Source organism: Sprattus sprattus (assembly GCF_963457725.1).
Source record: "Sprattus sprattus genome assembly, chromosome: 9".
Classification (NCBI taxonomy): Eukaryota; Metazoa; Chordata; class Actinopteri; order Clupeiformes; family Clupeidae; genus Sprattus; species Sprattus sprattus.
In genome coordinates, this window is record NC_137928.1 from 22,190,260 (window position 1) to 22,204,742 (window position 14,483).

A 14,483-nucleotide genomic window follows, 5' to 3' on the forward strand; every position below is an offset into this window, starting at 1 on the left:
TGGTTTCATTCTCAGTCTCTTCTTCATTCTTCAGTCTCTTACGCCTGGCGCCCCATAAGCCTAGAGATCTACGTCATAGTCATAAAAAGTCAAACAAATTGATAAAGAGAAGCCAATAGAATATTAATTTACAAAAGCAGGTGTATTTACAGAATGACCCGACATAATATGATGTGTGAGTGATCTATCACAAGTGTGGAAAAGTATATGAACCCCCTCTTATTAATAAATAAATAATAACAAACAACTGTCAATAATGCTCTGTCAGCCTTCAAAACAATGATGGCTGACTTCAATGCCTTCTGTGTCGTCAATGCCATGAGCGTTCCCACTGCAGCATGAACATCACTGCATACTATATGTGTGTGTGAATATATAATATTCCATCTTTGGATCTAAGCCCGAGTCGGCTGCTTTCTGGTATGCATGCACAGTAGCTAGGCATGGTTGCATGTGATGTAGTAGGCTACTTCTATATGGATATGCATGCCAGTTGTGTGCATGTGTTTGTTTGTGTGTGTGTGTGTGTGTGTGTGTGTGTGTGTGTGTGTGTGTGTGTGTGTGTGTGTGTGTGTGTGTGTGTGTGTGTGTGTGTGTGTGTGTGCGTGTGTGTGTGTGTGTGTGTGTGTGTGCTGTGTGTATTATGTTTTGTTTGTTTAGTATGCATGTGCATTTTCCATCAGGTAGACTTCATCAGCATGAAATAAAATTAAATGAAATAACAACTGTGTGGAACAGTTGAAAGAAGTTCAAGTGCACGTGTAATGTTTATATGCATGACCGCAACAATGAGAGTGACATTTATAACTCCCCCCAAAGCAAGCAAGATTACCCTAAAAGGGCAGATTTTAATATCCAAGCTGACCTGGTTACGAAAGCCCTTGTCCACATGTGACAGCTGCAGCACAGTAACATAACTGTGAATGCTGCAAACTAATCATCTACTTACTCATGCATCTACTCAGAAGTATCCCCAGTCCAACCCTCGCGAGGTTAGCTCTGGTTCAACCGTGGGACAAGTGGCGGAGAAAGACAGCTAGAGAAACAGCAGATAAATGAAAGTCCTCACCGTTGTTCATCTAATCCGAAAACAGTTCATTAGCCTACTGCTTCCACAAAAACGCCACAGTTAAACGGACAGCCACGATAGAGGGTAAGTATTCCCCCTGTTCTTCTGTGTTTTCAGCCCTAAGTATGCAGAATAGCCTATCTGTTTCATAGAGATCCCTTGCCTGAGGAGCTGACGAAAGCTTCTCCTTTTAAAGCACGGTCGGAATGAATGGTTTGATAGTTTGCCATGTGTATATAGAAGGACTATATTTGTATAAGCTTTATATTTTAACACGCCGCTTTTATATTATCCCGTTTATGCCAACCGTGGACTCGGTCGGCAGCATTTAAAGGACTTTAAGATCAAACGTTAAGATGAAAATAGACTTATTTCCGTCTGTGGCCTGACGTTAATTCTAATTAGCCTATGTACTTGCTTTTAGGTCAATCTATTATTTTTGTTTACGTTTTTTCCATTTCACTAACCTTCATACGGCTCTCAAGTATCCACGTGCTTAGTGAGTCATGTTTCGTACACAGTTAGTTTTTTTGCATTGTTATCGTTCGGTGTACGTTATCCAAGCAAGGGGTGTGGACGCCGTGGGTGCACGTCCACGTGGGTGCGTGAAGGGTTAGCACTGACAGCGACCCAATCCATCAGCATTACTTTTTACTAATTTATTTTTGATTACAGAAAATAAGAGACCACATCCCCTGGAGTATCAATACGAACAAAGATCCTCTCAGCTGTTCACCTGCGATTTGGTTGACACATAAAGATCACATTATTACCAGTTTCATCCACGTGCACTTTCATAATTTACTTTTCTATGGCTAGGTCCTTGTGTCCTGGATCCTAATTGAAGCTGTATGTGAGGCTCTTCGTTCTGCCCAGTGTGGTGTGTGTGGTCTCTGCCCTGATAGCAGAAGGCCACTGTCAGCTTATTGGGGACAGAGCTGGCAGTCTGCTGGTGGTCCGCTGGCCTTTTGAACATTGGTTTTTATGAACTCCGCTGGTCCACTGGTTTCCCGCTCGCATTCAAACATATTATTTTTTCTTTACTCATTTATACTTCTTTAGCCATTTACACCAACACTTACCATTTTTATAGATGTTCTCAGTATGTAGTCAGTGTGTTTAATTTACCAACTCATTTTCACCCTGAGAACCTTCAAGGAGGCCTACCATGAACTTCTTATGTTTAGTGGCTGACATTTTAAATACCCTTGACTATAGCAAAGATATGATTTAGAAATTCCAGGACTTGCTAACATTAAATTATATTTTCCTAATATCCACGCCCAGTTTCACTAAAGATGATGGTGGTCCGAGAGCAGACTAGAAGTGGCAAATCAGCAGTGGATCTGATACTTGCTATCTGGGTGGTTGACTAGAGCCAGGTGAAGTAGACTGATCCTGCTTCTGGAGTTTAATCTGTCTGCGGCCGATACTGTCTGTCTGTCCCCTCTGCCCTCTGATACCATCACCCCTCTCTTCACTACTTTGCCCCCAACCCCATCCTCAACCAGACCAGAGGTTTGCTCTTTTTCTACCTGTCTCTTACAGAGCACGGAGCATCAGTGGTGTTCCCGCTTTTTGATTAATCTTGAATGAAGGGTTATGACTGCTGTCACAACTGTATCATTCTCTATGGGACTAAAGTTCCTTTTGTGAATTATGAAGCTTATGTCATTCTAGTTAAAATAAAAAATTAAATAGTTATAATACTAATGATTTTTAGTAATATTACTAATCATACTACTGCTATAATACTAATTGCTGGCTGCTTGGTTGTGGGTATGGAATAGCCTGGATACCAGCCTGAACTCCGCCCACAAAATTTTTGGGCTGGGAGATTCAGTCTGGAGTCGAGTTAGTTGGGAGGGTTTAAACGGCCCCGAAAAGTGATCTGACCATTCAAATTGTAAGGGCGGGCTTTATACGTTGATGGACAGATATAGATAGAATACCGGTATACATCGAACAAAGATGGCGCCGTCTCGGAAGCTTAGTGGGACATATTTTATATGATTTAAGCTATCTACACGACTTTTATATGTCTACATTGACTCGGTTAGTTGTGTATACGCAAAACGAGTGTTGCCCAGGATTATAGGTCTTAACTGAAGCACTCTAGAGCATTATTGATAGGTTATGCTAACGCGTAGAAAAAAAAAACATTCAAACGAATGGCTTCTAGCCTTGAGTGCTAATTAAGTAACGTCTCAACAGATATGACAGCGCATTCATTTTGAAAGAGGAACAGAGAAACGCGATCAAGGCATTTGTCGATTGAAAAGATGTTTTTGCCGTCCTTCCTACGGGATCAGGTAAAAGTTTAATCTATCAGATGGAAATACTACGTTGCTCTGATTGGTTCTAGGTATCCAATTCAGCGAAGAGGAATTTTCTTTCCTGGTTCGTTGAAACACGCCCCATAATCACAGCCCAATAGTCCGGTCTCAGACTCATATTCTGACTAGAATTATGAGTATGACATCGTCAGGCTAGGTATGGAATGTAAGTGTGCTGCTTTTTGCCTTCGCAACCTTTTGCGGGAGCATGTGAATGTGATTCCGTCTGTGTCTGTTGATGGGATGACATGGTTTCATGCCTACTCTTTGGCAACCAGGCGGTGGTGCCATGCTACGCCTGCTGCTTTGTATCCACTATGGTGGTAAATGTTGGCACTACTGAGATGGCCAGATTGTCGGCATGGCATTATTTAAGGCCGGTGAGCTATGATCTGTGCTTCAGACTCATGTTGCCATCAATGGGACACAGCAGCTGCAGGCTTTGGCTACAGTAACAACGTGCCCCTCTTCCTCCCTGTCTCTCGTAATTTCCTTGTGCTTTCGGTGTGCCATCCCTGGTCTCTGTAGGAACCCCCCAGCACTCATTAACCTTGCAGTAGACAGCTCCCTCCCTGTGGAACAAGACCAAATGTTAGTGCTATAAGTAGCGTTCTCATTATCATTGTTGAGTCACTTCTCAGGATTGAGAAGGGTAGCGAGCCGCCACTGATCACTTTCTTTCTTACTTCTGTGTCAGTTTACAATCTCTATACTTTACTATGTAGTGTTATTCTATTTCTACCTTCTTTGGCAACTCCTATAAGCACTTAGCAATTGTGAAGGTGTCATATTGGTAGGAAAATGTAGATTGTGATGCCACTCTGACATACGGAAATTCATTCTGTTTGTCAGTCTTGGACTTATTCTTTCTTGTATCTTACAGCCATGGCTCTGCCAATCCCCTACATAAGCCAAAAGCCTGTCTGTAGCACCTCTGGTGAAAGTAAATATTATCTGTCAGAACCTTGGCGCTGGCATCTTACATGGCGTCATTTTACAGTCATCCTAAATGGGCAATGAAATTCAGCCTAGGCCATTTCTCATGAGATTCCAAATCAGTCATGGCAAACGGGGGGGTACCCAAATAACAAGAGAAAGCAATCATGTCCCCATAACGTGACTCTGACCTGTTCATGGGGTTGTGTTTTCTTTGATTTCCTTCAATATTATTTGTTTGTTTTTCATAAGGTGCTCTCCTGTATGAATTATCTGATCATAACGGACGTAGTACGTATCTGTGTGGGATTACGTTCTAAAGGTCAAGATGAGTAGTCTTACTCTAACCCAGCAGGACGAGGTTGTGGAAAGATGGATGATGTGTTTTTTTTTTATTAATAGCTGCCTGCTTTCTTACCAAGCAAGGTGCCGTTTTACATTCCCTGTCCATTAATGCCAGATATTTTTGTAACTTCTGTCATATAACCTTTATCAACCTGCTCTGTGCTCTATGCAGGTTCACAAAATCTAGGATAATATACAGCCTACTAAATGCATAGATTAACACATGGCAAGGATCAGCACTATCATGTACTCTTAGAGAAAGATGTGTTGATGACGTCCTTTCAAGACGTCACTGTTTTGGTTTGTACCCTTTAATGCCATTGTGTCAATAAGCATCTCTTAAGCTACCTCTGGAGTGGAAGACTGTAAAAGGATTGTAATATGTGTCTCAAGAGAAACCCAGTTAAAAGAAAAGAATGGGGATGGAGAGCGTGCGTTTATCCTTAGTGTAGGGACAGCAACATCAGAAAGCCCAGCTTCCAATTCAAACAGAAGCTCTCCTGACTCATCCTCATGGCTGTGATTCTTAGACAGATCCTCCCAAGACTAGAAACATAGAGAGTGTGTGTGTGGGGGGGAGGTGGGGGGGGGGGGGGGGGGGGTGGTGGGGGATGTGGGAGGTGGGAGGGGGGGGACGGAAAAGAGGGAGTTGTTGGAGACTAAAACAAACTTGTCAACATCCAATGTAGAGAGAGCCATGTGGGTCTAAGGGGAGAGAAGAGCAGGGGAAGAGAGAGAGATGCAGGAGCCTTGTTATCTTGTATTGTTTGTCATGTTTCTTACAAACCCCCATCACAGATCCATCATTCCTTAGCATCCTTTTCTTTTCTTAACAATACATGACAAGCCTCAAGGGAGTCTCCACCATTTAATATGCCATTTACACTGATCTCTGCACGTGTGTAGGGTGGGAATGAAGTGATGCCTTTGTTAGGGAAACCCTCATTATTAGACAGCTCATTGGTATGTATTGTACTTTCTGTAACTAGTGGATATATTGAATATCACCCACCCCTTTTATTTTGATGTGTCATTCACATGATGTAAGCCTCCTCTTGTTTAGTGACATGTTGTTCATAACAAGGCCTCAATGTCCTCAAACTACACTGACAAAGCTTTCACTACTAATTAACCAACAGTTCAGACAAAGGAGGTTGACCTAAATGTTTAGGTCAAGCTGGCTTGTTAATGCAGCATTTACCATGACTTTATATATTTTTGGAGCTAATGATTTGCAGATATTTTTATCCTGCAATGCCACTACAAAAATGAAAAGACTTTCCAAAATTGCAAATGACCTGACAGTTAACATCCAGGTTAACCTTTCCCTCATAAATGTTGTGATTTCACTCTTATACCCTTAACATCTGCCCATTCATTCTGTATATCCAAAATAGGCCCAGAAGCATCTGAGTCCAGTGCCAGGTATATGTGTTCTGGTATCAGCTGTTGTCTTAGATATTTCTATGTATTTGTCTTCACTGTCCTTTCGCCTCTCTGTTCTCTGGTCACACTCTCCATTGGTCACGCATTAACGTGATGAGCTGGTGAGCTTCATGTAGGTGGTCACACTTAAGATGAATGAAATCAGATCCTGCCCTGCATTGACCTTGCTGGGGTCATTCTCTTCCTTACAGTAAGGCCAGACAGTGTAAAATCCTTTCGGGAGCACCCATGTTAGACCCAAATGGAGTCTGATGGTTCCTAAATTAAAAATTGCCCAAGAATGAGCTGCTTGGGATGAAATTGTTCAGTGTGCAGGGCTGACAGTTGCTGAGAAATATCAAGTTATTTTTCTAATATACAATTTGGTCATAAATCCTCTAAAAGCGTCAAGGGATCATTGTTGAGGTAGAAAAAAAGAATCATATGGACTATGACTGATGAGCTTAGCCAAATTCCTGTAACTGGGCCGGGAAACATTTGTAAAATGTCTCTGGGTTCCCATTGGGCTTAGCTCCTTTTTTTCCGATGGTGGGGAGAGAATGATGCTTCTGGAACAATCTGTCTGGTCTGGGCAGGCCATATTAATCAAGCAGGATTTACCCACTATCACAACAAGCAATCAGGGCTTCTAATTTTAGAAATCGATTTTTTTCTCCTCCCCACTAGCTCAGTAATCTGGTGGAGGAGACAAGATGGGTGCTGGTGGAGAGAACATGGGGAGTGGTGGTGCTGTCTTCAGCTGAGTGAGTCACTGAGAGCGTTGTGTCTCTCCCATCCTCCGCCTCCTCTCCAACTCAGCTGATTCCAGGAGGTGCCATTAATAGCTGTCACACACTCGCTCTCTCCCTGGCCTTATTGTTTTTGCTGCTGCTGCTGCTGTGTAATGCTGTGTAATACAGTGAGGGCTGAGAAAGAAAGGGGATATATTTGTTATCATTACCAGCACCGTTCAAGGGCATGTTGTCATTAGGAATGTTAGCTTTTCTTGCTAACTTTGGCCAGATAAACCGTCGGAGAGGTGCACCCCCTCCCATCAGTGTGCAGTGCACTCTCAAAATAATTGGCAGGCAGTATTGCCTGTGTAGTTAAAAATTTTGGTTTCACATTACAAAACCCAGAGCTGTCCCAGCCCGGTGATGCTTCTTTTCTTAGCTATTAGCTTTCTGGGATAGCCATGAAATTGTAAAGACAGATTTGGTTTTGCCAATTGTGAATTTCAGGATACTAAATTGAATGTTAATGTTAATGTTTAATAATGTATCAATTTTCAGATTGCTTCCCTGAACTGGTGCACTGTTTTATCCTTTATTCTCAATCAACCGCCACCATGGGGGGCCTCCTCTTAAAGTGGGCCCTGGGCCTGCTGCTCCTTCAGCTGCTGCACCTTTCAGACGGAATAGATGAGCTTTTCGTCTCCACCACTTACGGCAAAGTCCGAGGGGTGCCACTCCCCGTTCCAGATGGATCAAGGTTGGGATCAGTTCATGCCTTCCTTGGGATACCCTATGCCAGACCTCCCCTCAACGAACTCCGCTTCAGACCACCGAAGGCTCCTGAGCCATGGGTCGGGGTGCGTGATGCTACGCAATTTGCCAACTCTTGTTACCAGTATGTGGATGAAATGTTTCCAGGGTTTGCTGGAGCGGAGATGTGGAACCCTAACACGCCCTTGAGTGAGGACTGCCTGTACTTGAATGTGTGGGTTCCCTCACCCAGGCCTCAAGAACCAGCTGCTGTGATGGTGTGGATTTATGGCGGCGGTTTTCAGTCTGGCACCACCTCGCTGGATGTGTATGATGGACGCTTCCTCAGCCAATCAGAAGGCGTGGTGGTCGTGTCCATGAACTACCGCCTTGGGGCGCTGGGCTTCCTGGCACTACCAGACAGTGACATCAGGGGGAATGCCGGGCTGTTTGACCAGAGGCAGGCTTTGCTCTGGGTTAAGGACAACATTGCAGCTTTTGGAGGTGATGCCTCTTCTGTGACTCTGTTTGGAGAGAGTGCTGGGTCGGCGTCCGTAGGCTTCCACCTTCTGTCAGCCAATAGTCATGCCCTTTTCTCCCGTGCCATCCTCCAGAGTGGCACCCCCAATACTCCATGGGCAGCCACACCGCCCCCACAGGCCTGGAACAGCTCCCTGCTGCTGGCCAAACTGCTCAACTGTCCCAGAGAGGTTCCCATAAGTGAGATAGAGGCTTGTCTCCAGAATGCAGATCCCAAGGAGATTATCAAACACCAGTACAGTGTTGTACACGATGCCACAATTGCATTGCCTTTCGTCCCCACTGTTGATGGGAACTTTCTGACCGACATGCCTGAGGTTCTTTTGGAGACTGGGATGTTTCTGAAGACAGACATCCTGCTGGGGTTGAACAAGGACGAGGGCTCCTACTTCCTCCTCTACGGAAGTCCAGGATTCAACCTACAGGGCGAGAGCCTGATCAGCAAGGACCAGTTCCAAAAGGGTGTGGCCAGAACCCTGCCTGAATTCAGCGAGCTGGCCCAGCAGGCAGCCGCCTTTATGTACACAGACTGGACAGACGAGAACAACGGACAAAAGAACAGGGATGGCCTGAGCAGTCTGGCTGGGGATTACTACATCATCTGCCCCGTGCTTGAATTCACACGCAAGTACACTCTTCATGGAGGCAACGCCCGCCTGTTCTTCTTTGACCATCGGTCCTCGAGGAACACCTGGCCTGAGTGGATGGGTGTGATGCACGGATACGAGATTGAGTTTGTGTTTGGACTGCCACTCAACGCCAGTCTTGGGTATACCAAAGAAGAGGTGGACATGAGCAGGAAGTTTATGAAACAGTGGGCCAACTTTGCTAAGACCGGGTAAGTATTGACAATAATCTATTTGGAGAATTTAAGGTGCAGTTTTATGTTTCTTGTCATAAAAAGTGTCATTAAACCTCCAAAAATGATGCAGTTTCAAAGTAATTTGGACATGTGAGGAAGAAGATAAAAAAAACTATTAACTGTACCTTTAAAATCTATATGCAGTGTGTGTGTTTGCATGTCTTCACAGTTTTGTGGCATTCTTCTTCAACTTGTAAATATGTATTAATGGGTTCAAGCTAAACATGGAGATTTTGAAGGAGCAGTCTTGTAGCAATGTGACACACAGTCTGTGTCTGTTAACCCTGAATTTGGGAGTAGGAGGTAGTACACAGTCAGATTCCCACAGGCTTAGGAGGACAGGCCATTCAATTAACACCTAATTCACACCTCTGTCTCTGGGGGCTGTTTATGTGGAACATCGTCAGCTTATTTTCAGCTCTGGAATTACATTTTTTATATTTATGAATATAGTGGAAAGAGTATGTCTGAGTCAGGGGAAGATTACGCCTAAAATACTGATTAGTTCATTCATTGACACATTGACAAGTGTGAATATACGGTGCAGTAGGTGGAATGAGAAATCTGTTGGGGGTTCTGTTGGTGGTCTAGAGTTCAAGTGGATCATTCTTAAAGTGATATTGCTCCTCGTCCTCAGGGACCCCAGCCTGGAGGGCTCGGCGTGGCCGCCGTCCAGCCCCGAGCAGCAGGAGTACGTGACCCTCAATGCAGACTCCCCACAGACACACAGGAAGCTGAGGGCCCAGCAGTGCAAGTTCTGGGACAGCTTTCTCCCCAAACTGCAGGGATTTACGCGTGAGTAACAAATGCACCTCTTAGCCCTACACGCTTCCCTTCAGTTATTTTCAGCATGCTCTGCAACCTGGAGTCACATGTTCAGTCATCACTCACACTCAGCCCATCGTGTGTGTGTGTGTGTGCGTGCATGTGTGTTTGTGTGTGTGTGCGTTTGTGTGTGTATGTATGTGTGTGTCCATGTGTGTGTCTCTGGGTTCGTGTTTATGGGTATGTGTGTAAGGAGTGTGTGTGTGTGCGTGCATGTGTGTTTGTGTGTGTGTGCGTTTGTGTGTGTGTGTTTGCGTGTGTGTTGATGGGAGTGTGGCTGCGCGTGGAGGTAGTGCTGTGGTGTCTGCGTCAGCATGGGGTTGGTGAGCGGTGCTGTGCTGTTCTGGGCTGAGCTGGAAGCTGTTTGAGTGGGATCAGGGTCAGTCCGTGTTTCACTCAGATGGGAGGTTCAAATCTGAGCAACGCTTCAACTCCTCTTCATGCTACTAATTATGCAGACATGATCCCTGGCCCTTGCTGTTTTCAGCACAGCTATGACTAATTTTTCTTTTTGTTTTTTAAAACAAATATGTTTTGAGTTTTCATTTGTCGGCACTGTTAGGCTTTTCAAGGGAGATCAGGGAGTCGGGGAAGACTGTAGTTATGCAACTGTTTAGTCAAAGGGACATTAGGGGAGGTGAAGAAAAAAGCAAAGGGGTGATTGAATTCTGCATTGTAACTTTATTTATGTGCAGATTCGAAAGGGCATTTGTGAAAGCATTTCATCATTTTACAAATACCAAGCATTTCCTGGTACCTAATCATCAAGAAGGAAGGGCACTCCTTCACACAGCTTGCACATTGTATTTATTTACTAACCAAATGAGTTTGTTCATCATGAGAGGTTATGTTCCAAGCTAGACTGTTTCTCCCAGGAATGGAATCTAATGAATGTGCGCATATAATGCTGCACACATACAAGTGCCAGTTTTATTGTGCACATGCTCAATAAGTGGTTCAGTTTCAAAGTTGTGGGGCCTTGGTGTCTTATTTGGGTTAGGACAACAGAGTTCCGAATTTGTTTTTAATCTTATTTCCCACAAAACTTCAGATTCTGTGTGATCTGGAGCAGAATAGGAAATAGAGCTTGAGTCCCCAGCTTTGTTATCATGGGTGCACACTGCATTGCAGCACACACAGGCGTGCACGCACACACACACGCACACAAACACACACACACACACACACACACAAATAAAATCTTCCCATCAGTGGTCAATCTGTGTGTCTTGTTCTCTCGCTCGTCCCTTTTGCAATCCTCCGAGGCTGACTCCCCAGGGATCCAGCACTCAAAAGGACTGTCAGTACTGTCTGAGAAAAGCCACTGGCTCCAGGAAAACAAAAAGCCAAATGACAGAGTGGAACAATGAAACAAAATTGAATACAAAATCCAAAAGGCAAAAATCTGTTTCTGGCTAATCCTCGTCCTCTATAAATGGTATCCCTGGATACGTTTTGTAATATGCCTGTCAAAAGAAAATTAATTAATTAATGAACATGGGATTGATTGTGTTAGTGCCATGAACAGTGATTACTATCTTAAGGAGTGCTCTTTACTATTGGGTTCTGTTACATTTAGAAAATGTGCTGATTGTCTTGTACCTTGCAGCATGAGTGTACAAGAATTACAAAGATATGAATGGAATAGACAAGAATTTGAGAAGATGATCAAACGATAAAGGGGAAAGGTAATGAATAAAACAGAGATTGTGAAAGAGTCCTATTTGGATCTTTGCTTTGCCCGTGCAGACCGAGCATTAGCTAGTTGCAGTAAACAATGGCTCTAAACAAGGTTGGAAGGCTTGATGTCACCAGACTGTGGATTATTAAGTATGGAGGATGGCTGAACAACAGCGCTGGCTCAATAGTGTGATGACATAAATTATCACTTGCCCACGGGAAGTTTAAAAAAGCACTGGCCCAAAAGGCTTACCATGTGTAAAATGCACACACATACAAGACTCTTTCATGGTGTGAATGACAAGAATGATAATGCCCATTTCCCAATTCAGAAACTGTGTTAACATTTTTAAATTGCAAACGACCTTCACTATTTAAATCCTAGCAGGGGGATATCAAATCTGGCTACTGGATTTGTATAGTTTGTATTGCACTTAACATATGTCAGTCATCTGTCTCTTTGCGGCTTAGCATACACATACTCTCAAGGAAGCGTCCATCCATCAGTCTCGCTAAAATGAATAAGAAACATCCAGTCATAGGCCCATCACAACATGCCTGATAGGCCAATCAGTATGGAGTTAATTATCAGTAAGGTATTTGGGCTTGCAAATAACTCTCTTGGTCAAGAACAATGTCAAAGGTATGCCAAATAACAAAACGTATTGTACTATATATTTTTAAATAATTATATACATATTGATACTTGTACAACTATGCTGTTATCTAATTAAAGACTGTTTATCAAATGTATTTGTGAAGACAGTGTGAAGCATTTACGTCAGCCTTAACTGTTTACCATCACATTGAACCAAGAGCAGTTGAATTGCGGTTTTGATGAATGTAAACAGTGCACATTAAAAGCACTTGTGCTTTTTGCTTTACAATATGGCAGCTTCCTGTCGTAAGGCAGCTCTCATAAAAGATGGACACGTGGACAAAAATATGTTGAAGAGTGAGATGACAACATTTCAGAAAAGACAACAGTGAGACATAGACATAGACATAGTAACAGCGTGTAGGATGGTGATGTGTAGTGAGGTGCATTACGATTACAGGTGCTGCTGCTTTAAGGGAATCAGATTGCTGGTTCAGCGTAAGTTGTTGGATGTGAGAGAGGTTGGTGCTTAGTGGAGTTCACATGGTTAGGCTCATCTTCCACTCTCCGTGGCTCGCAGTAACCCCATAAACAAATCAGTATGTCTAATTTCCTCCAGTGTAACCTCTTTCCCAGACGAATATGGCCTAAGCACAGAGGCTAAGTATGGGCATTTTTTAAAACTTAATTACAGCCAAACCTTTGAAGGGAATATGTGGCCTTAAGACTAGCACTGCTTACACTAAGGCCATGCATGAGACTCAAAACCACAATTTTACAACCCATTGAGAGATTTTTTCAGTGAAGATGTTTTTTCTTCTTCCATTGAATTGAAGAGGGACATAATTAATATTCACAACGGTTTCTTTGAATTGTTAACTTTTTTATAGCCAGGGTTGTAAAAATAATATAGCAGTCTTAACCTTGAGAAATGGAGTCAAGGTATGATATGGGTGAATGGGGACTTGGATTGGTCAATATTGTATGCAGGAAGGTAATAAATATCACATGTTATGGCGGGGAAGAAGAGAAGACAGGCATACAGATGGCATGTTATTATCAGCCTGGTGGGCTGCTCTACAGTCATACCATGCCTGTGTGTGCTATTTCTGTTCCTTTTCACCCCATGAATCCATATGATGCTTTTGTTATTGAAACATGGCCTCTCTTTGGTCTTGTGTTCACACAGTTCTTAACCTTTTCAATGTGTTTTTTCCCCATCACTCTCCCCCCTCTCCAACATCTCTCCCCCCTCCAACATCTCTCTCTCTCCATCTCTCTCTCTCTCCCCCCTCCCCACCCAACCATCTTCACTCAGTGGGTATTGATGAAGTGGAACTCCAGTGGAAGACCCAGTTCCATCGCTGGCTCTCTTACATGCTGGACTGGAGGGATCAATTTAACGACTACGGCACTGTCAAAAAGCAGCAGTGTGAGAAGCCCTAGAGTTGGGGAAATGTTTTCCACAGGCACCAGCCAGTGCACTTAATACACTCAATATAGCCATAAAATCTCCAATGCACTGAAACCGAAATGTCATGGAGAGGTTTGGATGCTGCAGTGTGTGCCTGCCTTAACCAAAAAGTCCTTAATATAACCTCAGTTTATATAGAATAAGCACATTATATTTACAGTATATATATATATGTATATATATATATATATATATATATATATACGCATGTAGTAATTTATCTTGTTTACTGTACAGAAGTATACTCAGGCACATATCTATATATTTTATGTATTGAGGCCGGACATGTTTTTCTTTGTAATATACAATATATGAAGTAACAGCCAGTTTCACGACAGCACAAGAGTTTCATGGTTTGAGAAGCCTGCCATTTCTAATGTATTATGCACATCCTGAGGCCCATGTGGTATTACATATTTTACACAATGTCTAGGAATATTTATAAAGCACTATGGACAATTCATTGAAGAGAAGTGTTAGAGCTTTAGAACCAAAGTTCTGTACATCCAGTCGTTCCCTTCCTCAGAGGCCCGAGTTCCCCTCTCCTTACATCCCCACTTGGGTCCCTCCATCCTACTTTTAGGACATGTGCCATAGTAGTCCAATAGTGCCCTGGCTGCTTCTGTTCCTCAAGCCTGCACCTCAGGGATGGTATATAAGTAGGGATCTTTTTTTTTGTTTGTTTAAACGAATGCAGCTACTGTTTAATTTGCCTTGGTTTTGTTAGAGTAAGATGTTTTGTAATACTAAATCCAAGGCCAGGAGCATATTTATCTTTATTTCTATTTTAATTGACTTCTGTGTTTTTTGTTTCACTTGTTTTAAGTTTAAAAGATTTACTTTAGTGACTGTGCAGATTTCCTTTTTCCTTTTGAAATACTTCACCCATACCATTCACCCATAACTTGA

The 14,483-nt window shown here is 43.1% G+C and overlaps 1 protein-coding gene across 1 annotated transcript; it reads left to right on the plus strand.

Annotated features, from left to right (window-relative positions):
• The first annotated feature begins 1,012 nt into the window (after nt 1-1,012).
• On the plus strand, nt 1,013-13,563 carry LOC308370582 (cholinesterase-like). The gene is made up of 4 exons (XM_080845260.1): nt 1,013-1,153; nt 7,404-8,973; nt 9,635-9,792; nt 13,419-13,563. The coding sequence occupies exons 2-4, from the start codon at nt 7,460-7,462 to the stop codon at nt 13,544-13,546; spliced, it is 1,800 nt and encodes a 599-aa protein (XP_080701386.1). The 5' UTR covers nt 1,013-1,153; nt 7,404-7,459; the 3' UTR covers nt 13,547-13,563.
• The last annotated feature ends 920 nt before the right edge of the window (nt 13,564-14,483 follow it).

Excerpts from the sequence above, each read along its gene's own strand:
- LOC308370582 (XM_080845260.1), top strand. The coding sequence starts at position 7,460 with ATGGGGGGCCTCCTCTTAAAGTGGGCCCTGGGCCTGCTGCTCCTTCAG. Across the intron at positions 8,974-9,634 it reads GCCAACTTTGCTAAGACCGG|GGACCCCAGCCTGGAGGGCT; the intron begins GTAAGTATTGAC and ends CCTCGTCCTCAG. Across the intron at positions 9,793-13,418 it reads CAAACTGCAGGGATTTACGC|TGGGTATTGATGAAGTGGAA; the intron begins GTGAGTAACAAA and ends ATCTTCACTCAG.